At 45.3% G+C, this 26,040-nt stretch overlaps 1 protein-coding gene across 4 annotated transcripts in view; it reads right to left on the bottom strand.

Moving 5' to 3' along the window:
• LOC143518508 (nuclear GTPase SLIP-GC-like) overlaps positions 1–26,040 on the bottom strand; it is a 51,311-nt gene that overhangs the window by 13,139 nt on the left and 12,132 nt on the right. Inside the window, exons 3-6 of one of the 4 annotated variants that reach the window (XM_077011011.1) lie at positions 19,817–19,844; positions 19,683–19,722; positions 19,385–19,607; positions 13,596–13,796 (exon numbers count right to left, since the gene is read on the bottom strand). The exons of 1 other annotated variant lie outside the window; for it this stretch is intronic. In XM_077011011.1, the coding sequence (XP_076867126.1) occupies positions 13,596–13,796; positions 19,385–19,607; positions 19,683–19,722; positions 19,817–19,844 (492 nt within the window). Of the gene's footprint in view, positions 1–616; positions 1,411–13,595; positions 13,797–19,384; positions 19,608–19,682; positions 19,723–19,816; positions 19,845–19,962; positions 20,025–26,040 lie in introns of those variants that run through there. 2 more of the 4 variants (XM_077011014.1, XM_077011013.1) reach the window with 2 other exon arrangements.

Genomic DNA, 26,040 nt, shown 5'->3' with positions numbered 1-26,040 from the left:
CCGCAATCCGTCTCACCTGAGGGTCGTTTGTTTGTCTATATATGTCTTGTCTTTGTACCAGTTGACCGCTGGTTATTCCTTAATTCGGATCAGTTCACGGGTTTTGGTTTGTGCACTTTACATATTAAACCATCCTTTTTCCCTGAGACTTGGCGTGATCGCTTCCATTTATTTTCGCACTCCCTGCCCGTCACAATATGAGGACATTTCCGCGCTCTAAGATGGGAATAATCTATGAACTTCTGGTACTCTTTGCATACTGAAGAATTATCATATAATTAGAATAAACAGCTGTATAAATGATGATATGCAGGTTGCTGAACTTGTATAAAAGTAATAGCCGACTACAAATGTGTGTGGTGTCTATTGAATCATCACGTACAATCACCATTTCTGGAGAAAGAACGTTGGGGAGGACATGTCACCCCAATATTGCCCCCAAATTATGCCTATGCTTCCTCATAAATATAGATTTATTAACACTGCTCTGGTACTCAGACAATGTAGATAACATCCTTAAACATTAATCTGGCTGCAAAGCAAACAAACATCAGCAAAGGTTGAACAAAAAAGACGTAAACAGATTGTTGATGAAATACATTAATAGGCTACTTACTGTGTATGTAGTTGTGTTGTGTTGAACAGAAGAGCAGATGAAACAGTTGTATAAATTATGATATGCAGGTAGCTGAACTTGTATGTAAGTAATAGCCAAATGGGGGTGGTGTCTACTGAATCATAAGGTATGAAAATGGCGGCAGCACACAGGAAAATGAAACCTAAGTCCGGTATGCAGCGCTAATTCTCCAGAAAAGGCGATTGAACAAGTTCAGCTACCTGCACATCATAATTTATACAGCTGTGTCAACTGCTCTTCTGTTCAACACAACTACTTACACAGTAAGTAGCATAATAACATATTTTAACAATCTGTTTATATATTTTTTGTTAAGATTTTGCTGATGTTTGTTTGCTTTGATGCCAGATTAATGTATAAGGATGTTATCTATATTGTCCGAGTTAGAGGTCTGCACTCCCGCGGGACCCGTCAGAATATCTTGCGGCGCGGGACAGAATTTAATTGTTATTGGCGGGAGCGGGAGTTTAATTAGTCCAGGCGATGCGGGAGCGGGACCACATATACATGTAGAAAAATCCCGCAAATTAATAAATAGTCTAGAAAATTATAATAAATAACAACGCAATGATTTCCATGCATAAGGAACAGGACGAAAACAACTAATCATTCAGTAAGTAAGCAATAAACTAATTCAAAATATTGGCTAAGCAACTGATCACGTGAACATGAAGTGTGCTTCATTTTGATACCGAAATGCCAGAGACTGTAGACAGTCAACCAGTTTCAGCGGGGGAAAATTCATTTAAATACAAATACCCACGACAGTACGAAAAAGTATTAAAGTAGCTTCATAATAAAAAGACACCATAACACAAGTATCACTTACTGTGCTATTAAATTAAAGTATAAAGTATAAAACTGTCTCGCAGAGACAGCGAGATACTGAAGGAAAAAAACGGCTCCCAAATAGGATCCTAAAACGGCTCCCATTGTGGAACCGGTTCCAGTCGTTCACTTCAAAAAGCTTCGTTCGCCAACGACACACCACCACTTCCCTCAGTCTCAAGTTGCATGGTGTTTCGTCACCAGTGTCCCCCTCCTTTCCTGCTTGTTCGAGTACTTCACTCCTGCGCCCCTCCCTGGCCTCTCTCAAGTTTTCCTTCTCTGTTACTTCTCTGACTGGTTTTGGGTTTAGTTTGGGAAGGGTTTCGAGTTTGTCGCGGCGTATGCCTGCTAGTACTTCCACTTGCGTCTTTTGTTCGTTTTCGTTTTGCCTTCATTTCTTCCCTTCACTACGCGTTGAGTTTTCTGTGTCTTTTGAGATTTCATTTCGTTTATTCTCCCGTGTTGTTACCACGGTCCAGTTTTCATTTCATCTTTGATTGATTCCGCGTGTTTAGTTCGCCTTATTCCCCGTTGCTCTACGGTGGTTTGACCGCGCTGCTTTCAGTATCTTTATCTTGGGTTCAGCCCCGTTTCCATACACCTCGTGTTGGGTACAGTGCCCAACGCGTTACACTATGCCTATAATAACTCAAAAATATAGCTTTAATTATCACTATTCTTAGACAATATAGATAACACCTGGCTCTCTTTGTTTAGTTCAGAATTGTCATATAATTATAATAAACAACTATATAAATGGTGACTTGCAGGTTGATGAACTTAAATGTAATAGCCGACTAATGGATGTGTTATCTACTAAATCATAACGTACAATCGCCATTTCTGGAGAATGAGCACTGCCTACAGAACTTAGGTTTCGTTTCTTGTGAGCTGCCACCATTTCCTGCCGACAACTTGGCAACTTATACCGTTAGTAAATATTTCTGAAATTTGGACAGCGTATATTTTTATCTTCATAATGGTGCAGATTCCATTTCAACTTTCAGGGTGGTCACTGCTCACATCATCCTATAACACATTGTATAAGTAGTGTGAGCAGGAATTATTGGGCGAAAATTTATGTGGAGGACATTTCACCCCAATAACTACCCAAAACTATGCCTATAATTCCTCAAAAATATTGCTTTAATTTCTACTGCTCTACCACTTAGACAATATACAGTAGCCTATATAACACATTAAACATTAATTTGACAGCAAACAAACAGCAGCAAAGTTTGAACAAAAAAGATGTAAACAGGTTGTTTTTAAAATGTATTAATAAGCTACTCACTGTAGGAGAGCGGGGTGATGTGAGACATCGGGTAATGTGAGACACGCCTTGTATCCTGGCAACTGAACACTATTGTGGTCATATGACCCATATGTTGTCAAGTACCTCCCATTTCCCACTACTAGGAAGAGAAAGTTGTTGCTGGTGCTGTTAAGTTTTGTTTTTTTTCACAAAAATGTGTTTTCTGCATGCAAAAGTAATTTTTTTTGCTTTTAAGTTAATCAACTATTTTATCAAAGTAAAATGATTCAGGTAGAAAAACTTATATCATACATGTTGATGAACTTTCAACATATCAAACCATGTGATTGATGCTAGTTGAAGATTAGCCTGAATTGCTAGAGATTATGTTTTTTCTAAAATGGTGGCTGTGGGGTTAAGTGAGACAAATGCTGTGGGGTAAAGTGAAACACTGTCTCACTTTAACCCACCATGAGGCACAAATTATATTTAGTCTATATTACATTATATATACGTATTTTAGATCTCTCAGATCTAAAATATATGTAATGTAATATTACATTACATATGTTTTATTTCTAATGTCATAAACATTGCAGAAAATCCGTCATGCCAAGAAAGTACACCAGGAAGACAACCTGGGATGGATGAATGAAGACACCTGACCTGAGTTCCTTGATCACCTTATACAGCACACTCAGTGCACTTCTGACCGTCCCATGCTGCTAATTCTTGATAATCTTAAAGCTCACGTCTCACTCAAGGCAGTCGAAAAAGCAAAGAGCAATGGTATTGTATTGCTCACCCTTCCACCCCCACGCATCCCATCGCTTGCAGACTCTTGACGTGGCCGTGTATGGCCCATTTAAGACCCTATACAACCGAGCTCTTCATGGGTGGATCAGATCTAACCCTGGCAAAACAGTCTCCATATACCAGATTGCAGGAATTGTGAATAAGGCCTTCTTATCAACAATGATACCACGTAATATTTACATTTACATTTAATATCACTTCTGGATTCAAGTCCACTGGGATTTTCCCATATAATAGAGATATTTTCCCTGAGGAAGCGTTTGAACCATCCATGATATTAGACCGGCCAAACCCTGAGCAGCAGCCTGCATCCACTGGTCTATCCACTTCAGATGATCCCGATGGTCCACACCCTGCAGACGATCCACTTGCTGATGCTAATCCATCCACTCTGTGTGGTCCACATAGATCTGCACTGCCAGCTAACTCAGATGTTCCCGGTCGACCTGGATATGTATCTCCTCCGGAAATCCGCTGGCTGGCTGTAAAGGTCCTGTGTTCTAGCTCCCACACTGTGAATTGTTCGAACTTTAAAGTGCTACTTTAAAGTGTTTTAAAAATGTGCTTAACTAACCAATCTCCATGATTCTAACACTAGTCCGATATTAGTTTTGGAATAGGTGGTTGTCAGTCTACCTGTAAGGATTGTAATTGTTACAACATGTAATGTTAATGGTAGTTTAAAAGTGGAAAACATACGTGGAAAAGCACACCCCCAACTGGTTCACTTTACCCCCTTAATTTTTCTGGTCTGTCTTAGTTTACCCCTGAGTTGGGGTAAAGTGAGACACAAGACAACTTTTTTTAAAACAAACATATTTTTATTGCCCTTTGTCTTGAAGACATTACGATAACTTTAATAGCTAGGAAATATCCTGAATTAATAGGAACAATATAAATTATACTGATATATCATCGTAGCTCAGCTAGCAAGGAGCAAATGTAAAAAATGGCTCACATTACCCCGCTCTCCCCTATATATAGTTGTGCTGAACAGAAGAGTTGTAACAGCTGTATAAATGATGATACACAAGTACTACAAATGGATGTAGTGTGTACTCATAATTTATGAGAAAAGGATTGGTACACCAACATGAGATCACCACCCACAGGACTTAAAGAAACAGCAAATAATTTTTTACCGCCAAAAGGTAAAACTGGCCTGTTGACCACGAACAAGACAGTTTAACCATATAATATGGTAATTGTTGGCTAGAATATGTAGAATTATGTAGAATAATTCAGATTAATCAAAATTCAGACTAGGAACAAACATATAAACAAACATACATACAGTGGGGAAAATAAGTATTTGAACACCCTGCGACATTGCAAGTTCTCCCACTTAGAAATTATGGAGGAAAATTCTCATCTTAGATGCATGTCCACTGTGAGAGACATAATCTATATATAAAAAAAGGGAAATCACAATGTATGATTTTAAATAATTTATTTGTGTGTTACTGCTGCAAATACGTATTTGAACACCTGTGGAAATCAAGGTTAATATTTGGTACAGTAGCCTTTGTTTGCAATTATAAAGGTCAAACGTTTCCTGTAGTTTTTCACCAGGTGTGCACACACTGCAGCAGGGATTTTGGCCCATTCCTCCACACAGATCTTCTCCAGATCAGCCAGGTTTCTGGTCTGTCATTGAGAAACACAGAGTTTGAGCTCCCTCCAAAGATGTTTTATAGGGTTTAAGTCTGGAGACTGACTAGGCCACTCCAGAACCTTGATATGCTTCTTACGGAGCCACTCCTTGGTTATCCTGGCTGTGTGCTTTGGGTCATTGTCATGTTGAAAGACCCAGCCACGACCCATCTTCAATGCTCTAACTGAGGGAAGGAGGTTGTTCCCCAAAATATCACAATATATGGCCCTGGTCATCCTCTCCTTAATACAGTGCAGTCGTCCTGTCCCATGTGCAGAAAAACACCCCAAAGCGTGATGCTTCCACCCCCATGATTCATAGTAGGGATGGTGTGAAGAAATAAAAATAAGAAATAAGGAAGAATGTACAGAATATGAGGAAACAGAACACCTGATGGTCCAACGAGGGGTAGCGCTGACATCACCGGGCAATGCTATCACCAGAGATCAATCAGACCTTACGTCTTCAATTCTGTCACGAATACTTACGTAATTAGATGTAGTTATTATAAAGGCATAGAGAGGAGTAGCTCTCTTTTGCAGACATTTTGAGTGTTTGTAACGGAGATCTCTGGATCGAGCCATTTTCTTTTAATATTTTAATTACTTCTATTAAATATGAAAAATGAAATGTGCCATATTTGTCAATTGTGATTTTCACCTCAATTGAAATGTTTCCTCTGCATTTACCCATCTGTGCAGTTAAGACACACACTAGTGATTACTAGGGGGCTGTGGTGCACACGTGCCCAGAGCAGTGGGCAGCCCTAACCCAGCACCCAGGGAGCACTTGGGGTTAGGTGCTTTGCTTAAGGGCACCTCAGTCATGGCCTCAGGTCTGGGAATCGATCCCACGACCCTCCAGTCACAAGACCAGTTCCCTAACCACCAGACCATGACTTAAAATTTATTTTACTTTAATATCTTACCCATCTCTGACTGTTCTTGCTCACCACTAAGGTTCCAATTACATTACAGTATAGGTTCACTGTGCTGTGGTGCTTGAGCCTCATGGTATTTTGACCAAAGCATGTCACAGAGTCATCATATCACCATATCACCAAACTAAATCACAAACAACAACAACTTTAAACAAATCACATAAGGATTAAGCTGGCATGCATAAATCACTTTTATTGTCCATCTAGGTATCACAACAGTTGTATATAATCCCCCATATCCTATCTGACAGATGGAGACTACACCTACACACCCAAAGGGAGGGGTCAGGGGATGTACAACAACAATACAGCCACCTCCAAAAAGCTCCTCAGGAAAGTCACTTAAATGAAAACAAAACCCTATAAAAAGATACATTCAGCTCTGACTAATATATATGTAATAGTATTTTTCCAGGTCCTTTGTCTTTTTGGTGTTGTGTGTCTTTAAGACGTTCCTGAGAGCAGGTATCTCTATATAAGAACAAATAAAAGTAAATTCTTACTACTGAAGAATAAAAAAGAGTTTTATTAGTGATGTTGTTTATACAGCTAATTGAACTCATGATGCATCACTAAATGGGGTAGCTATGACCAAAATGTTAGAGACTTGGGCTTGGGACAAAAACATCCGTGGTTCACTCCCAGCAACCAGCAGTAACCAAGGCTGAAATGCTGCTCAGCAAGGCACTTAACACCCAACTGCTCCCCAGACACTGCAGCAAGTGGATTTCCACTGCCCTGTGTGTGTGTGTGTGTGTGTGTGTGTGTGTGTGTGTGTGCTCACTGCTCCCTGTGTGCAGTGCTAACTGGTGTTTATTTATTCACTGTGGATTGGTTAAAAAATCTAATAAATCTGAATAAGGTTCTTCTACATATTAGATTAGCGTAAAATATTCCAGAACATATTTACAACTATTGGTGCTTTACCTGTTAGCTCTTTGCCCATGGTAGAATTGTCCTTGGTGAATTCTTTAGAACTCACAGTGAACACAGAGAAGAAGTCCTCACCACATCTGAAACGTTTCTAGTGGAGGTGCAAACATAGGAAAACCACTGAGAGTGAATCAAAGCTGAAAGGTCAGAGTTTTGGTTTTCTCTTTACATTTTAAATCACTTATCCTTTTATGTTTCACAATAGAAATCCAAGGCTCCACTATTAAAATTCAAATGATAGAGATTTAATCATAATCACTTGATCTTCAAACTTTACTATATTCTAAACTGTGTACTGATGTAACACACTGGAGTAGTGTGCTGGTAGTAGTTTTCTATATAATAACCAATATTATTAGGTAATTAGTGTGACGGTGTGGTGCTGGAGGAAGCAGGAGGCACGACACGCGTCTTGCAGTGAACATAAACGTTTACTCAAAACACAAACACGTAAAGTCCTGCACAAACGGAGCAAGCACGCAGACGCGATGCTTGCATGGGCATGAACTTTAGACAAAGACGAGCACTAGACACCGCGCTAACGCACATTAAATAGGTGAATTACACAGACCCACGTGACCTCGAGACAAGGCACAGGTGTAACCACGAACACGCTCACAAACAACCCACACCCACGGAAGTACAAACATGGACATAACGACACGCAGACAACATAGCGGCACGCCCACAGGGAAGGGTCCGGAGCTGTTCCGTAACAGAACCCCCCGCCAGGGGCTCGCTACTCCCGGAGCGTCCCGCGCCGCGGGAATGCCCCGAACAAACACCGACGGGCAGGTCCGGAGCCCCCGGGATCACGAGCCTCCGAGAGCAGTCACCCCCGACGGCGGGAACTGCCGCGGACAGCACTAGTACACCTTCCCTGGGAAGACAGGGGAAAATACATTAAACAAAGGCACGCTGACAAACACACACACAGGTACATGAAACACGAAAGGCACAAGAGGGAAAAGGAGATTAGGGAGACACAGGGGAACAGACAGACATATAGGGACAGGCAGCCACGGCATCGCTCCGGCTGCCTGCCAAAGCGCAAACGGTGGCGCTATCCCTCCAGGGAAAGCAGGCTGGGCGGGCGCAGCAGGCGAAACCGGCGGCGGAGTCCCACCGGTCCTCGGCTTCGCACCTCCGGTGCGCGCTGCTCCTCCTGGTGCGCCCCTGGTCCTTGCGCCTGAGACCTTCGCCTGAGGAGCCTTGGCCTCCCTCCTGGGCGCTGCCGGAGCCGAGACGCGGCACCGCGCGCCGGCAAACCTCCGTGGCTTCTCCTGAGGCGCGCGGAACCCCCACCTTGGACCGCCAACCGCGCTGGATCCTTCCCGCGCAGCCGGGATCACCGGCGTTTTGTCCCCCGATGTGTCCATGGGCTCTCCTTCCTCATTCGAGACACACCGATCCAGGGACATGGGCTCCTCCTCTCCCTCCGAGAGGCACTGGTCCAGGGACATGGGTTCGTCCGTGGCAGGGCAGCTTGACCAGCACATGCTGCTCCTCTCTGACGACGCCTGAGAGGCTTTCCTGCCTAGCGGACACCCTTTCTCTCCCCGCACGGTGTCCGCAGAACCCACCGAGATCTTGTCCTCTCCCTCACTCCCGCTGTCGAACCCGGAAGGGGTCGAACAAACGGACGGAGGTGGGCTGGTGCTCCCTCTCTCCCCGTAGCACACGGTTGACTCGGAGTGCAGGGACGGAGGGGGGCTAACGTCCTCCCCCTCTCCGTAATACACCGTTGATTCGGAGCATACGGATGGGGGAGGACTGACGTCTTCCTCCGCCTCATCGGGGAGCTCATCGACGTCGGAGCAGACCGTTGGAGTGGCGCTGGTCTCCTTCTCCTCGTCCGACGTCAGGGAAGCCCCGGACCGGGGGGAAGGGCAGCTGCCCTCACCCTCACTCTCCTCTCCGGAGTCCTCACTCCCGAACTCATCTTCGGGGGGAGAGAGGGCAAAGGCGCCTACTCCCACCATAAACGGCTCACTGGTCTCCTCCTCTTCGGGGAAGACCAGGAGCGGTGCGCTCTTCTCCTCCACATTGCAGCTGCCCACGGCACCGGGTGGCAGTTCCGCGGACGCGGGAGGGTGTCTCTCCCTCCACACACGTACCGCGGATGTGCGGAAGTATTCCGCCAGCTGTGCATCCTCCGTCTCCTGAGCTGCGCAGAGCATGTATGTGCAGAGTGGGTCCCGCTTCATGGTCTGCTCGGAGACGGGGGCTTCGTGGCGCCGGACCGGGGAAGAGCCGTGGTGACGCCGGCTCTTCTTCTTCCCCTTGGGTGTACGCTTAGCGTATCCGGGCATCTGATCGGCTCGTCTTTCTGTGACGGTGTGGTGCTGGAGGAAGCAGGAGGCACGACACGCGTCTTGCAGTGAACATAAACGTTTACTCAAAACACAAACACGTAAAGTCCTGCACAAACGGAGCAAGCACGCAGACGCGATGCTTGCATGGGCATGAACTTTAGACAAAGACGAGCACTAGACACCGCGCTAACGCACATTAAATAGGTGAATTACACAGACCCACGTGACCTCGAGACAAGGCACAGGTGTAACCACGAACACGCTCACAAACAACCCACACCCACGGAAGTACAAACATGGACATAACGACACGCAGACAACATAGCGGCACGCCCACAGGGAAGGGTCCGGAGCTGTTCCGTAACAGAACCCCCCGCCAGGGGCTCGCTACTCCCGGAGCGTCCCGCGCCGCGGGAATGCCCCGAACAAACACCGACGGGCAGGTCCGGAGCCCCCGGGATCACGAGCCTCCGAGAGCAGTCACCCCCGACGGCGGGAACTGCCGCGGACAGCACTAGTACACCTTCCCTGGGAAGACAGGGGAAAATACATTAAACAAAGGCACGCTGACAAACACACACACAGGTACATGAAACACGAAAGGCACAAGAGGGAAAAGGAGATTAGGGAGACACAGGGGAACAGACAGACATATAGGGACAGGCAGCCACGGCATCGCTCCGGCTGCCTGCCAAAGCGCAAACGGTGGCGCTATCCCTCCAGGGAAAGCAGGCTGGGCGGGCGCAGCAGGCGAAACCGGCGGCGGAGTCCCACCGGTCCTCGGCTTCGCACCTCCGGTGCGCGCTGCTCCTCCTGGTGCGCCCCTGGTCCTTGCGCCTGAGACCTTCGCCTGAGGAGCCTTGGCCTCCCTCCTGGGCGCTGCCGGAGCCGAGACGCGGCACCGCGCGCCGGCAAACCTCCGTGGCTTCTCCTGAGGCGCGCGGAACCCCCACCTTGGACCGCCAACCGCGCTGGATCCTTCCCGCGCAGCCGGGATCACCGGCGTTTTGTCCCCCGATGTGTCCATGGGCTCTCCTTCCTCATTCGAGACACACCGATCCAGGGACATGGGCTCCTCCTCTCCCTCCGAGAGGCACTGGTCCAGGGACATGGGTTCGTCCGTGGCAGGGCAGCTTGACCAGCACATGCTGCTCCTCTCTGACGACGCCTGAGAGGCTTTCCTGCCTAGCGGACACCCTTTCTCTCCCCGCACGGTGTCCGCAAAACCCACCGAGATCTTGTCCTCTCCCTCACTCCCGCTGTCGAACCCGGAAGGGGTCGAACAAACGGACGGAGGTGGGCTGGTGCTCCCTCTCTCCCCGTAGCACACGGTTGACTCGGAGTGCAGGGACGGAGGGGGGCTAACGTCCTCCCCCTCTCCGTAATACACCGTTGATTCGGAGCATACGGATGGGGGAGGACTGACGTCTTCCTCCGCCTCATCGGGGAGCTCATCGACGTCGGAGCAGACCGTTGGAGTGGCGCTGGTCTCCTTCTCCTCGTCCGACGTCAGGGAAGCCCCGGACCGGGGGGAAGGGCAGCTGCCCTCACCCTCACTCTCCTCTCCGGAGTCCTCACTCCCGAACTCATCTTCGGGGGGAGAGAGGGCAAAGGCGCCTACTCCCACCATAAACGGCTCACTGGTCTCCTCCTCTTCGGGGAAGACCAGGAGCGGTGCGCTCTTCTCCTCCACATTGCAGCTGCCCACGGCACCGGGTGGCAGTTCCGCGGACGCGGGAGGGTGTCTCTCCCTCCACACACGTACCGCGGATGTGCGGAAGTATTCCGCCAGCTGTGCATCCTCCGTCTCCTGAGCTGCGCAGAGCATGTATGTGCAGAGTGGGTCCTGCTTCATGGTCTGCTCGGAGACGGGGGCTTCGTGGCGCCGGACCGGGGAAGAGCCGTGGTGACGCCGGCTCTTCTTCTTCCCCTTGGGTGTACGCTTAGCGTATCCGGGCATCTGATCGGCTCGTCTTTCTGTGACGGTGTGGTGCTGGAGGAAGCAGGAGGCACGACACGCGTCTTGCAGTGAACATAAACGTTTACTCAAAACACAAACACGTAAAGTCCTGCACAAACGGAGCAAGCACGCAGACGCGATGCTTGCATGGGCATGAACTTTAGACAAAGACGAGCACTAGACACCGCGCTAACGCACATTAAATAGGTGAATTACACAGACCCACGTGACCTCGAGACAAGGCACAGGTGTAACCACGAACACGCTCACAAACAACCCACACCCACGGAAGTACAAACATGGACATAACGACACGCAGACAACATAGCGGCACGCCCACAGGGAAGGGTCCGGAGCTGTTCCGTAACAATTAGTGTCACGTAGGGCTAAGCCCCCCTCTCTAGCTGTCACTTCGGGTTCCTTGTTCCTCGTGTCTGTGTTGTTCCCTGCTCGTTAATCCTGCCTTAACCCGTATCACCAGTGTCTCCACCTGTGTCTTGTTTAGTTCTGTGTTTTATAGTCCCTGTGTTCCCCTAGTCAGTTATTGGTTGTTTTGTTCATTAAGTCTTTGTTCTTCTGTGGATCTTCGTATTCTTTGTGATCACTGCCATTCGTGAGTTTGTTCTTTTGTGCTATCTGTTATCTTCATATTTTGCTCTTGTCCGTTCTTAGTTAGCCTGCCTTGTTGTTTTTGTTTCCCCGTTAGTCATGCCTGTTTATCTGTCTTGTTCAGACTGCCTGCCTGATATGACCCCTGCCTGTTATCACAACCTCAATTATGGTATTCCCTTTAATAAATCTCACTCTCCTCAGCATTTGTGTCCGCCTCCATGCTCTGCAACGCGCAGTACGTTACAATTAGATTAGATTAAATTCATTTATAGTAAATTCTTCAATTCCTATTCTATCTTATATAGTTACAAATATCTAAGACAGACTATTAATATTTATATTTGTCATATTTTGTATAAATATGAATTGTTTTCTGAGCTCTCCTGCTTTTTAAAAAAGATAACATTTTAAAGAGCACCTTTATTTTGGTTTGCGAATCAAACATCTTCATCACACTTTTCTTGGAATTGTCGTTTCTGTGTTTTATACATTCAATTGTTTTATCTGCAGGCTGAGAGTCCTGTAAAGATGTATAAATTATTTATTCGTGCACATTTAGCTGTTACCATCAGTCTACAAATCAACTTCAGTTATTTTTACAGAAATTATCTGCATTATTCTAAATAAAATTTCTTTTACCTCAGGTATGTTGAGAGAGTTGTCATCTTCAAGCTCGCGTCTATATTTTAAATATGTTTGTCAATTTTATATTGTTATGAAAAGAGGTCAAATTAATAATGATTCAATTTCACTAATATTGTGCAAACCAAATAAATGTAATTAACTCATTATTATTATTAATCTTGTTAGGTTGGTTCAGTTAAAGTAATAATTTTAATTTATCTTTCACAGATGTATAATGAAATAATCAGTCTATATAACAAATCTCTCTCCCCAAGCCCTTAAGTCATATGAATTACAGTATGTATATGGGCTGTAACTATTAAAACTATAGCTGTAGCTCACCTGTATTCCTCTGGGTTAATGAGATCAGTCTTGGTGCAGATGAATGAGATACTGCTGCACTCTCCTCCCTGGGCCACGTGTTTTATGCAGTTAGACAACATTTCCCATGCAGACTTCTCACAATGAGCGCGATTTATGTCACTCACAATCCACAATGAAGAACACTTATGCAACATCTACGGAACGTCAGAGAATACAAGACAAATGTTACAGCATGAAAAAATTATTTTATCCTTGTTTGTCTTGTTCAAGCATTAATATGAATTAGGTAAGTGATTCTTTTAAAGCTGTCTTGAGTGAGGAAATTTACGTCCATCTTTTAATAAAAATGTGATGTACATTTGGTTATGTTCTAAAATAAGCAGTAGTAATCACCGTTTTCCACATCCCATCTCTGGTCCTTTTGCAGTCTCCAGTACCAGGTAGATCCACTAACACAACATGCTCCAGAAAATCTTTGCAGTTTGGAACCTTGATGGTCACAATCTTCACTATCGGCCAGTAGCAATTGCCAGGACTATGTCTAATATAATTTTTTATTTGTCTACACAGTTCATCTGCCTGATGGTGCAAACATAAATTGTTCAATTAAAAACAAACACAGCCTAGGTAGAATATTGCATTTTAATAGACTAACAAAATGTATAAATAATTTTAAAACAAGCTCATATTGACTTACACTTTTACATTTAATTTCTATTTTTTTCTTTTTGACCATGGCTCCAATTTTAAAGGTACGTTCTTTTTGCTTGAGGTGTTCAAAGCTCTCTGAACTAGCCTCAACTCCATACAGTGCTGTAATCTTCTCCTGTAGCTCTTCTTTGTCCAGATCAGGTTCTGAATAGACTGTCTGAAAGGACTTGAATTCACGTTCCCAATCCTAAAGTTTAAAAACTTTTGAATTAGAATCTGTCATAAAAGTAGTCCTGAAATTGTGAGATGATGATATGTAATTACTTTCAATATATGACTGAAACTCAAATAATTATCTTATATTGTTCTCTGTGGCTGGACATGTGATTAGTCAAAGTGGAGTTACTTCATCAGAGGTGTCAATTCCAGGTTCAGAAAGTAAAAATCCTCACTAGGATTTTGCTCAAGCTTGCTAGATTTTCTAATTAGTGCAATCCAGGTAAAATTGGAATCAACACAATCCAGGAAGCCTGAGCAAAATCCTGGTGAGGACGTTTACTTTCTGAACCCGGAATTGAGACCTCTGTTCTTCATATATTTGAAAAATATCAGAAAAAATTGTCAATTTGCAGATTGTGATTGTAATTGCATCAATGATGTACTTTGTTTTATAAGAGGTTTATACATATACTCAAGGAACGTTGAGGTATAAACAGGATGGCAAAGTGAAATACGCTTCAAACAGCGTCTTTATTAATGGAATAGCGCTTTATGCACTCAAAACACTTAAAACACACATACCAGCGAGACTCTAATAAAGACGAGCAGGGATCAGAACATAGACACACATTAAATAGACGAACATAAGACCCAAGTGCAACACATTATGATAAGACAGGTGTGACAAATTAACATGCGCACACAACACCGCACCCACAGGAAATACATACATGGACATACATACATGACAGTGTTGTTGAACACTAGATTTGCTCACTACCTTCATTATATATATATCTTGTATATATATATATATATATATATATATATATATATATATATATATATATATATATATATATATATAGGATGGGCATTTCGGATGGAGCCTTTCTTTGTTAATAGGATCATCTTATTGAAGGCTGCCTGTCAATGTGTCATGACAATGTGAACATGTGAGTCTCTGCTATAAGCTGCTTGCAAACCAGATCAAAGATTTGTATATTACCTACAACACTATGCCACCTCTTTGTTTGTTACCACTGCCACTCCGCAGCCTAGACTGGAGCCCTACAATTGGGAGAAGTGTAACAGTTGGGAGCAGTTGTTTTAATAAACTCAATACGTGAATAACAGCAACTCTCTGCAGTTGGTTTGTGGACAGTCATAGGTAAGACACAGGGGTTAACCAGTGGTGTAGTCCTAAAAAAATAAGTGAGGGGTCACACTTGGATTAAAGGCGCTCTGCGGAACCGTAAGCCGAACGGGGGGTGGGTCCGGGAGACAGTCGCCCCCTCCCACCAAGGGTGTGAAAATTTTTTAAGTTACAGGTGTCCACAGGTGTGTTTTAGCTCATTTTCACGACTAAATCAACACTCTCAACACCCTAGGTTTCCGCACCACCAAATTCTTATTTAAGCAGAACATATCAGCATTTCTAACTTAACACAATGATACATTAGCATTTAACTTGTTAGTTAGAACGTCAACATGTAAAAGTAAGTCCCAAAATTGCAAATCTAATGCCTCGTATAAAACAGTTAACTACAGTGGCATTCTCACTTTGACACAAAGACTGTGTGCCAGGTTACTGGCATCCCCTCCCTCTCTGAATGAATCACGCCTCTCTCTGCTTGACTGTCTGTGTTATCAAATGCTTGTATGTGCTATGGGGATTTTTTGCATGCACACAGACTGTTGTCCTGTTCGCGAGTATAATCTGTGGTCATATTTTTTTGTCTCCTCCTAATGTTTATCTCTCTGTTTCTCCCCTAATCTGTCTGTGGAGGTGGCGCACTACGTTGCAGCGGCCTCTCTGGGTTCCCGGTGCTTTAACACTGGGCCCCAGGGAAACTTATTTTCATCTTGTACTTGTACAATGTATGACAAATAAATTCTTTCTGACTTCTGATTAGTCATAGAAATTGCCACAATGGATCTGCAATCACGTCCTTTGATGCAACAACTCGTGTTTGCGTGTCAGTGACAGTGAAAAAGTGAAATTGATCGAACCAGTGAACAGAACAAGATGCAACTGTGTAACCAGAGCTGGAGTGGCTAATCGAGAGATTCGGGAGGATTCCCGATGGGCCGGCTCATGTCAATCTCTAGTGTGGGCCGATTTGGGCATGAAACTCCCGGGCTGAAAAAGGGGCCCACTCCGGCCCTGTGTGTAACACCAATGAAACTGTGCTAAACAGAGCTAACCGACATGTAGGGTGCAGTGTAGCTAACTACGTGACTCAGTCGTCTAGCATGACTTGGCTAAGACAAGAGCGCGTACACTTTACATGCCCTGGGCCCTGGCTAAGCTAACTAGTCGAGCTACTGCAGTCCAGTCCTGACTCAGGACTCCTGGGATGAAAGTATAGTGTATAAATCACAGGAGAAAATAAGCTTCATTCTACTTACTTGTTGGTAACACAGAAATTTGAAATGGAGCATAAAGTTCGCGTCTGACCGTAGCGCACAACTCCGCACACTGCGCGCGAACCTGAGCGAACGGCAGAAGCGTTTATACTCAGCGCGTCACATTCTTTGCAGTGTTCTCCGTAACGATATGTGGTAGTGTAAAGAAATACCCCTCAAAAACAGGGGAATGAACATTTACCTGACCAATTCTAATGTTGCATTGTGTTCCAGGTTTGAAAAGTGCTGGAATTTTGGCTCAAGTACTTGAAAATGCTTGAAACTGTAACAAACAAATAGCTATCTGACTGAATCGATCGATTATTTTACGTTAACAAATACAAGCCTCTTGTAATTCCAGGGTGAAACATGAGAGAACGTGAAGACGTTAAAATTGGGCATTTCGAGTATGTGTGTATTTGTATAAATATGTAACTTAATTAAGCTGAGGGTGCTGGAAAATATTGAAAATGAACGTTCAAAGTTCCGTACAAGTGCTTGAATTTCACCTTGTAAAATGTGTAGGAACCCTGCAAACAGGACTTTGTTCACTGCAAAGTGAATGCGCAAAGTAACAAAAATCGAGAGGTGCATGACCTCGCGACACGACAGCGCGGGGGGCCCTCGCGCATGGGCGGAGCCACCACGATGGCGTCATTTTTGCTGCACGGACCCTGGCGCCGGTCGCGACACGTCAAGTATAAACTTAGCTTAGACATAACAGTCTCAGCAAGAGCAACATCCAGGGGGGATGCGTCCCCCCTGTTAAAACAAGTGGGGGCATGGCTGTGTGTTGTGGCTGCGCACAAGTCAGGAAAGGGCTATAAGGTCGTATCAAAATGTTTTCAAGTTCCAGCGGTTACAGTGCAAGGTATTATTAAAAAGACAAGATGTTCAGCACTGTGAACAATCTCAGAGGACATGGTCGGAAGCCAAAAGTGACACCTGTACCAGGAATGATTTGGGGGTATGTTTCATCCAGTGGACCAGGGAGCTTAATCACAGTAAATTGCACCATGAAAAAATACCTCCACACCCAATACATAAAGATTCTCAACATCAGGCAGTCTGCAGAGAATCTTGGCCTTGGGTACTAGTGGATATTTCAGCATGACAATGACCCAAACACACACAGCAAAAGTGGTGAAGAAATGGTTTGTGGCCAAAACATTAATGTTTTGCAGTGGCCCAGCCAGAGCCCTGACTTGAATCCAACTGAGAATCTGTGAAGATTTATTTTCTCAATATACCATTTTTTTGCTTCTGTATTTAGCTTGTCGCGGTAAGCGATATCACATTTACTCTTTACATGGTCCATTTATTCTTGGATGCGTGTCCTAAAAAATGGTGACCACTCCCCAGCATGCAATGCATCGTGACGTAAATTCCCATTCTCTATAGGGAAATGAGGTAGACAGGGAAAGACAACGCACACGCCAAAAGTGAGAAAACTGAAACCATTAAATCAGATGGGGAACTACAGTGGGGAAAATAAGTATTTAGTCAGTCACCAATTGTGCAAGTTCTCCCACTTAAAAAGATGAGAGAGGCCTGTAATTGACATCATAGGTAGACCTCAACTATGAGAGACAAAATGTGAAAAAAATTGAGAAAATCATTTTGTCTGACTTTTAAAGAATTTATTTGCAAATAATGGTGGAAAATAAGTATTTGGTCACCTACAAACAAGCAAGATTTCTGGCTGTCACAGACCTGTAACTTCTTTTTTAAGAGGCTCCTCTTTCCCCTACTCATTACCTGTATTAATGGCACCTATTTGAAGTTGTTAACAGTATAAAAGACACCTGCCCACAACCTCAAACAGTCACACTCCAAACTCCACTATGGTGAAGACGAAAGAGCTGTCGGAGGACACCAGAAACCGAATTGTAGGCTGGGAAGACTGAATCTGCAATAGGCAAGCAGCTTGGTGTGAAGAAATCTACTGTGGGAGCAATAATCAGAAAATGGAAGACCTACAAGACCACTACTAATCTCCCTCGATCTGGGGCTCCACGCAAGCTCTCAGCCCGTGGGGTCAAAATGATCACAAGAACGGTGAGGAAAAATCCCAGAACCACAAGGGGGGATCTAGTGAATGACCTGCAGAAAGCTGGGACCAACGTTACAAAGGCTACCATCAGCAACACACTACGACGCCAGAGACTCAGATCTTGCAGTGCCAGACTTGTCCCCCTGCTTAAGCCAGTCCATATCCATGTACAGGGACCAGGACGACTGGTCCGTGTACATGAAAGAATGAATGGGGCCATGTATTGTGAGATTTTGGGTGCAAACCTCCTTCCATCACCAAGGGCAATGAAGATGAAACGTGAGGAGATCTGCATGGAGGAATGGGCCAACATACCAGCAAGTGTGTGCCAACCAAGTGAAGACTTACAGAAAACGTTTGACCTCTGTCATTGCCAACAGAGGATATACAACAAAGTATTGAGATGAACTTTTGTTATTGACCAAATACTTATTTTCCACCATTATTTGCAAATAAATTCTTTAAAAGTCAGACAATATGATTTTCTCATTTTTTTTTTCACATTTTGTCTCTCATAGTTGAGGTCTACCTATGATGTCAATTACAGGCCTCTCTCATCTTTTTAAGTGGGAGAACTTGCACAATTGGTGACTGACTAAATACGTATTTTCCCCACTGTATATACGAGGGAAAAACACACTAAACAACTAAATTAACCAAGATAACCAACGAGTTCTGGAGGTGAGTGGAACAGATACTTGCGAGGAGAATGCAGAGTAAAATATAAGGAAGACAAAACAGAACCAACCAGACCGGCACACGGGGAAAGCAGGGAAGGAACAGGCTAGCGAACGCAGAGGGAAGAGTACAGGAGTGTACGGGAAACCTAGACACACACACACACACACACACACACACACACCAACACTATAGGGCAAGGCAAAGGAACGACAGCATAACCAATGACCGACACTGAGGAGTGAAACAGAGGGGATGATAGACACTGAAACAGGGGAGTGAAACGAGACACAGGTGGGAGCACGGAGGACAGGGGACAGAAGGGAAACTATGGCGACGGAGAAACAATGCGGGGTCAGGATAGACCACACAGGACTGGGAGGGAAGGCAGAGTAGGACATGATAGACATTTTCCGCATTGTTTTAGTGAGTTTTAATATTGTTCTATGCTCTTTTATTAATAAAATGAGTGGTACCTCTTCTGGAATGAATTCAATCTCAGCTATGTAGTTGGACTCTTTCTCATTGGCTTCCACTTGTATGATTACTGATGTGCAGGCACTGCCCGATCCTGATGGCAGCAGGAACTCGTGTCCCAGAACAGCGTTGATCAGTGAGCTCTTACCATGTCCAGTGCTTCCAAACACTCCTATGGTAATTTTATTTTTTATGTCTTTGTTCAGATTTGAGATCTTATCCCTGTGCAAAGAAATTAATAATTAAAATTACATATTCTCTATTTTATACAACAGCCTAATAAAGCTTTTACTGTACCTGATAGAAGGGTTGTTATCCTCACATGCTCTTTTATTTCCTTCAAAAAAACAACATTAAGAAATTTACAATTATACAAATTAATACTTAATTAGAATTTTTAAGAAGATACTTAAGAGATCGGAAGCAAGTACCTCTTTTATCCATGTTTAGAGTGTCAACCTGAGGAAGAAAGAGGGGAAGAAGTTATGTATTGTAACCCAGTACGCCTGTGTATTAGGCCACAACTGTCAGCGTTGGGTTCTGTAGGCCTCTTTCTCAGCCCCAGTCTGACAGTCACCCTTCTCTGTTCAATCCCCTATGATGACGGAGAGAAACCCCATATCAAGAGACCAGAGTCGACTGTTGGAGAAACAAAATACGCATGTGTGAAAAGGTTAGAGAGAGACATGAAAAGATTGGTTGGGAGCATATGTAGATTAGATAATAGGGGTGGGAATCTCCAAGCACTCTACGATTCGATTCGATTATGATTCAGAGGTCTGCGATTCGATTATCGATGCATCTTGGTAGTAGCAATCCATGATGAATTAACTTCAATTTTATTTCCATTTTAAAACTCCCATTATATTTTATATTTAATCAAATGAAAGCAATATGGCAAGTACAAGGCTACACACTCCAGAGAACTGAACAAAGAAATACAAACTGAAAAAGTGCACCTGTAGCAGCATGTTTGCAGTAAATTACCAGATTTCAGCAAATGCCAACTCTTAACCAACATTATGTACAAACAACAAACAAATTTGTGGTACCAAAACCACAGCGTCCACACAAGAGTAGAATGATGTGCTAGCAGCTGACTTAAAACAATATCCTGGGAATAGAACTCCTCAGACAAAATCAGAAATTTACCAAAATCACAAACAACTTTTCATACACAAATTCAGAATTCTGTGCCATAAGCTCTAATTAAAAAATAATGCTTGTACACTTCAGCATATTTTGAATAGCTAATAACTTAAACGCCTTCACAAATTTTACTGCAATTTGAACTTATTTATGGTTCAAAAAATTATGGTTTAGCAAGAATACCAACAATGAGGAGGTAAATTCACCAACTAGGTTGAAGGTTATTTTCAAACCCATGAGTCCACCTTCCATCCTGTGTCTAACAATGCTAGCCTGACAGCTTTCAAGAGGAAAACTGATTATGACATTGAAACACTTATACAAGTGTTAGAAAAGTGTGAGTGTTAGAAAAACACTCCTTTGGGCACCACTCTAACCTCACTAAAGAGGAATATAGAGCTATTAAGGAACTTAATGACAATGAACACATTATTATAAAACCAGCAGATAAGGGCGGGGCTGTAGTAGTGTGGGACAAAAAACATTATGTTGAGGAGGCTCATAGACAATTGAATGATCCTAAATATGATCAAAAACTGAACCTCAACCCCACTCTAACTATGATGAATGAATATCATCAAATTCTGGGAAATGCTAAAGAGTCAGGAGTGATAGATGAAACCACCTTTCAGTCACCCCCACACTGTATCTTTTACCTAAAATTCACAAAGGTAAGGGAAATGCGCCCCCTGGCCGTCCCATTGTATGAGCAAATAATTCACTTTTAGAGAAAGCATCAGGTTACATTGACCATTACTTACGTGCTCTGGTGGAGGCCTTGCCCTCCTACATAAAAGACTCTACATCTGTGTTGAATGTCATGAACAGTCTTAGCAGTGTGGATTTCGATTTTATTCTGTGTATGGATGTAGAATCTTTGTACACCAATATATCACATGACTCAGGTTTAAATGCAGTTAAGGTTTATTTAGATAGTAACGACACCGAGGAAAGAGAAAGGGATTTTCTGCTATTATGATTGGAGCCATCAGCAAGTTCATTGACCCACAATTATTTCACCTTTAATTGCGAATATTACCTTCAGCTGTGTGGCACGAGCATGGGCTCTAAACATGCTCCACAATTTGCTTGTCTATTCATGGGTTGGTGGGAGGCCCAGTTTGTCTACAATGAGAATAATAATCATTTTTTTAATCATTTAATATATTATGGTCGTTATATTGACCATATATCTTATTTAAAGGCACTGAAGCCAATCTCCTAGCATTCCATGACTACATCAATAAAACACACCCCTGTGTAATACTGACCCTGGAGCATTCAAAATCAGAGATTCATTTCTTGGATCTAACCCTATATAGAGACCTGAATGGGGTGATCAACACCACCTTATATCGTAAACCTACTGATGTTAACTCTATTTTACATTTTAATTCGTTTCATCCACTATTCATCAAACAGAATATTCCAAAGGTTCAGTTTTTAAGAACAAGACGCATCTGTAGCTCAGATAATGAATTTAGAGAACAAGCTAACATGATGCGAGAAAGATTTATTCAGAGAGGTTATGATACCACTGTTATCCAAGAGGCCCGGGAGTCAGCGTATGAGAAAGCTAGAAGTGAACTTCTAATAACAGATCAAAAAACAAATGTTGATAATGGGGAGAATATTAATTTCATCTCCACCTACAATACGTTATCTTATCAATTTAAAAGGATAATTAAGAATAACTGGAAAATCATAAAAGCAGATTCCTCCCTAACACCACTCCATAAATACACCCCTAGATACATTTTTAGGAGAGCACCAAATTTGAGGGACAAACTTGTTCACAGCCATTTTAATACCAACAATACTGCATCTTGGCTCTCCAAACTGTAACGAGGCACCCCCGAACACGGTGGTGTCACGCTGGTTTCGAGGAGTGTAGGACTCAAGTGCAAACCCACTAAAAGCGAAACGGCAAAAAACAGCCAAACTGAAACCTCCGCGACAGCGGGAAAACTAAAACAAAAAACCCAGAGGGAACAGAAGAACTACACGGAGAAACTCGACGTGAGTATAGACCAGGTAAGTAAACAAACAAAAACACGCGGAAGGGAATACACCGCGTCTAAAGAAAAAAACGGGAAAACGAAAATCACACGGAGAACGGCTCAACGTGTCAAAAGGAGAAATAAAATAGATGAAGCTTAGGTAGGCAAGACCTAAGCTTCTACCAGATTACCTGTCAGCCTGTCCACTAGAACACTGGTAGACAAACTGACATAGAACAGAGAGGGAAGAAACAAACAGAACGTACGAGAGACAAAACCTGCGAACACTCAGGGGAGAAACAGAAGTAAACAGAGAAACGTAGCGACTGCACAAAGGCAAGAGTAACTGGCTTAGGCTGCGAGCGTGAATACAACTAACAACTTCAGCAAAGGACTGCTGAAGTTGCTCGCCTTAAGTAGGCTGCAAACACCTGCAGCCTATTGTGCCTGATTGCCCCCAGGTCTAGCTCGCGGGCTCCTCCTTGTGGCGACCGGAGGAACTGTCCTGGGTCCAACCCTGACAGAACCCCCCCCCCCCCCCCCCCCCCTCTAGGCCCGAGACCCGGCGGGCCCAGGGCAACAGCCCTGTCGCGATAGAAGGCAGCTATCAGGGAAGGATCCAGGATGCGTGCCCTGGGAACCCAAGACCGCTCCTCAGGCCCGTAACCCTCCCAATCCACCAGGAATTGGTCCCGCCCCCTGACCCGACGGATGTCCAAAAGACGCCGCACTGTATAAACCGGACCCCCACCAACCATACGAGGCGCAGGAGGAGCCGGGGCGGGAGAAGAACCACACAAGTACGGCCGGAGTTGGGACACGTGAAACACCGGGTGGACACGCATGGACGGAGGGAGGACCAAACGGTAGGTGACCGGGTTGATGCAACGATCGACCTTAAATGGGCCCAGGAAGCGAGGAGCCAGTTTCTTGGTGCCACCCCGAACCGGCAAGTTACCCGCCGCCAACCACACCCGCTGACTAGGACGGAAAGACAGCGCCGGGAGACGATGCCTGTTGGCGCTGCGTCAATAGGCAGAGGAGGCCTTCAACAGGGCCGACCGGGCACGCGACCAAGCCTTGCGGCAGCGCCGGAACTGAGCCCTAGCGGAAGGCACAGCCACGGCCTGCTCGTGATCAGCAAACAGCGGAGGGGCATACCCGAATAAGCACTCAAAGGGCGACATGCCCAGAGCCGAATGCCACAGCGTGTTGTGGGCGTACTCAGCCCACAACAGGTGGTCGGCCCAGGACGCAGGGTTAGCGGATGCCAGGCACCTAAGGGTCTGTTCCAGGTCCTGGTTAACATGCTCGGTCTGACCGTTAGACTGGGGGTGGAATCCTGAAGACAGGCTAGCGGAAGCGCCGAGGAGGGTCAGGAACGCCTTCCAAAAGCTGCTAGCGAACTGGGGTCCTCTATCGGACACCACGTCTTGAGGAAACCCATAGTTGCGGACGATGTGAAGCAGCAAGAGAGACGTGGTCTCCCGGGTGGAGGGCAGCTTGGGCAGACCGATGAACTTGCTGAATTTAGAGAATCTGTCGACAACTACTAGAATGGTGGTTAACCCCTTAGAGGATGGAAGCCCAGTGACGAAGTCTAAGGCGATATGAGACCACGGTCTGGAGGGCGTGGGTAAAGGATGCAACAGCCCCCTGGGCTTGCTACGAGGCGCTTTGCTTCGGTTACACACCTCGCAGGAGGCCACGAAGTCACGGATCTCCTGATCCATTGCGGGCCACCAAATCCTTCTCTTTATTAGTTCGGTGGTCCGCCTAGCACCGGGGTGTGCCGCGTAATGTTCGGTGTGTCCCCACAAGAGAACCTTACGCCGGGCGGTCGAGGGAACATAGAGACAGCCAGGAGGAACACCGCTAGGGCCGGGTTCGTTGGTGAGTTTGTCCTGAACTGTCTTTTCGATTCCCCACCGGATGGGTGCAACAACTACTCCTGGGGGAAGCACAGTTTCAGGCGGACTGTCAACGAGAGGCGGCTCCCACTGACGAGACAAAGCGTCGGGCTTCGTGTTCTTAGAGCAAGGACGGTATGACAAAGTAAAATCAAAGCAACTAAAAAACAGAGCCCATCTGGCCTGTCTGGCGTTGAGGCGCTTGGCCTGCTGGAGATATGTCAGGTTTTTGTGGTCCGACCAGACCAGGAAAGGGTGGCGGGCTCCCTCCAGCCAGTGCCGCCACTCCTCTAAAGCCATTTTAACGGCCAGGAGTTCTTTGTCCCCTACGTCGTACCGCCTCTCCGTAGGGGTGAACCGGTGCGAAAAATAGGTGCAGGGATGCAGCTTAGGAAGGTCCCCGACCCTCTGTGAGAGAACAGCCCCAACACCCAAATCAGAGGCGTCGGTTTCGACAATGAAAGGGAGCTCAGGATCAGGAACCCGTAGCACCGGAGCACTGGTAAAAAGACCCTTCAGTGTCTCAAACGCCTTCTGGGCTTCCGGGGTCCAGGTGAACTTCCTCAATTTCTTGCTAGTGAGGGCCGAGAGCGGAGCAGCAAGAGAGCCAAAACCCCTAATAAACCGCCTGTAAAAATTGGCAAATCCCAGGAAGCGTTGGACTAAACGAACGGACGTGGGCACGGGCCATTGAGTTACAGCTTTGATCTTGGCGGGTTCCATAGCCAGTTGACCCTTGGCAATGATGAACCCCAAGAAGGCTACCTCGGAGACGTGGAACAGGGACTTCTCCAGTTTTACATAGAGATGGTTCTCTAGTAACAACTGGAGGACGCGGCGTACGTGTTGCTGGTGTTCTTGAACGGTACAGCTATATATTAAAATATCGTCAAGGTAGACGTAGGCGTAATCATCCAGAGCCTCTCTAAGGACACCGTTTACGAACCGCTGGAAAGCCGCGGGTGCGTTCATGAGCCCAAACGGCATGACTAAATACTCGTAATGCCCAGAGGGTGTATTGAAGGCGGTTTTCCATTCGTCGCCTTCTCTGACTCGCAACAGATTGTACGCACTTCTAAGGTCTAACTTAGTGAAGACCGTCGCCCGTTGAAGGGCCTCGAAGGTGGAGGACATGAGCGGCAAGGGGTGGCGGTCTTTGATGGTGATCTTATTTAGTCCCCTGTAATCTATGCAAGGGCGAAGGCCCCCATCCTTTTTCCCTACAAAGAAGAACCCGGCACCTGCGGGAGAGGTAGAGGGACAGATGGTACCAGCAGCGAGCGCTTCCTGAATGTAGGACTCCATAGCCTTGCGTTCAGGCAATGCCAAGGAAAACAAACGACCCCTAGGGGGAGTGGTACCAGGTAAGAGGTTGATGGCAATGTCGCAGGCTCTATGCGGGGGTAGGAAGCCTGCTTTGCGCTTGCTAAAAACGTCTTTAAGGTCATGGTAAACAGCAGGGACTTTCTCCAAGCCTGCTATTTTTTCTTGGCTTTCCCCGGGTTTACTGCAGTGGGGCGCCAAGCACGACTGTTCGCACACTTTGCTCCAACGGTTGATAGATAAATTGAGCCAATCAATGTCAGGGTTGTGGCG

The sequence above is a fragment of the Brachyhypopomus gauderio genome, chromosome 7, assembly GCF_052324685.1.
Source record: "Brachyhypopomus gauderio isolate BG-103 chromosome 7, BGAUD_0.2, whole genome shotgun sequence".
NCBI lineage: Eukaryota > Metazoa > Chordata > Actinopteri > Gymnotiformes > Hypopomidae > Brachyhypopomus > Brachyhypopomus gauderio.
This window is presented reverse-complemented; position numbering and strand designations above follow the sequence as displayed.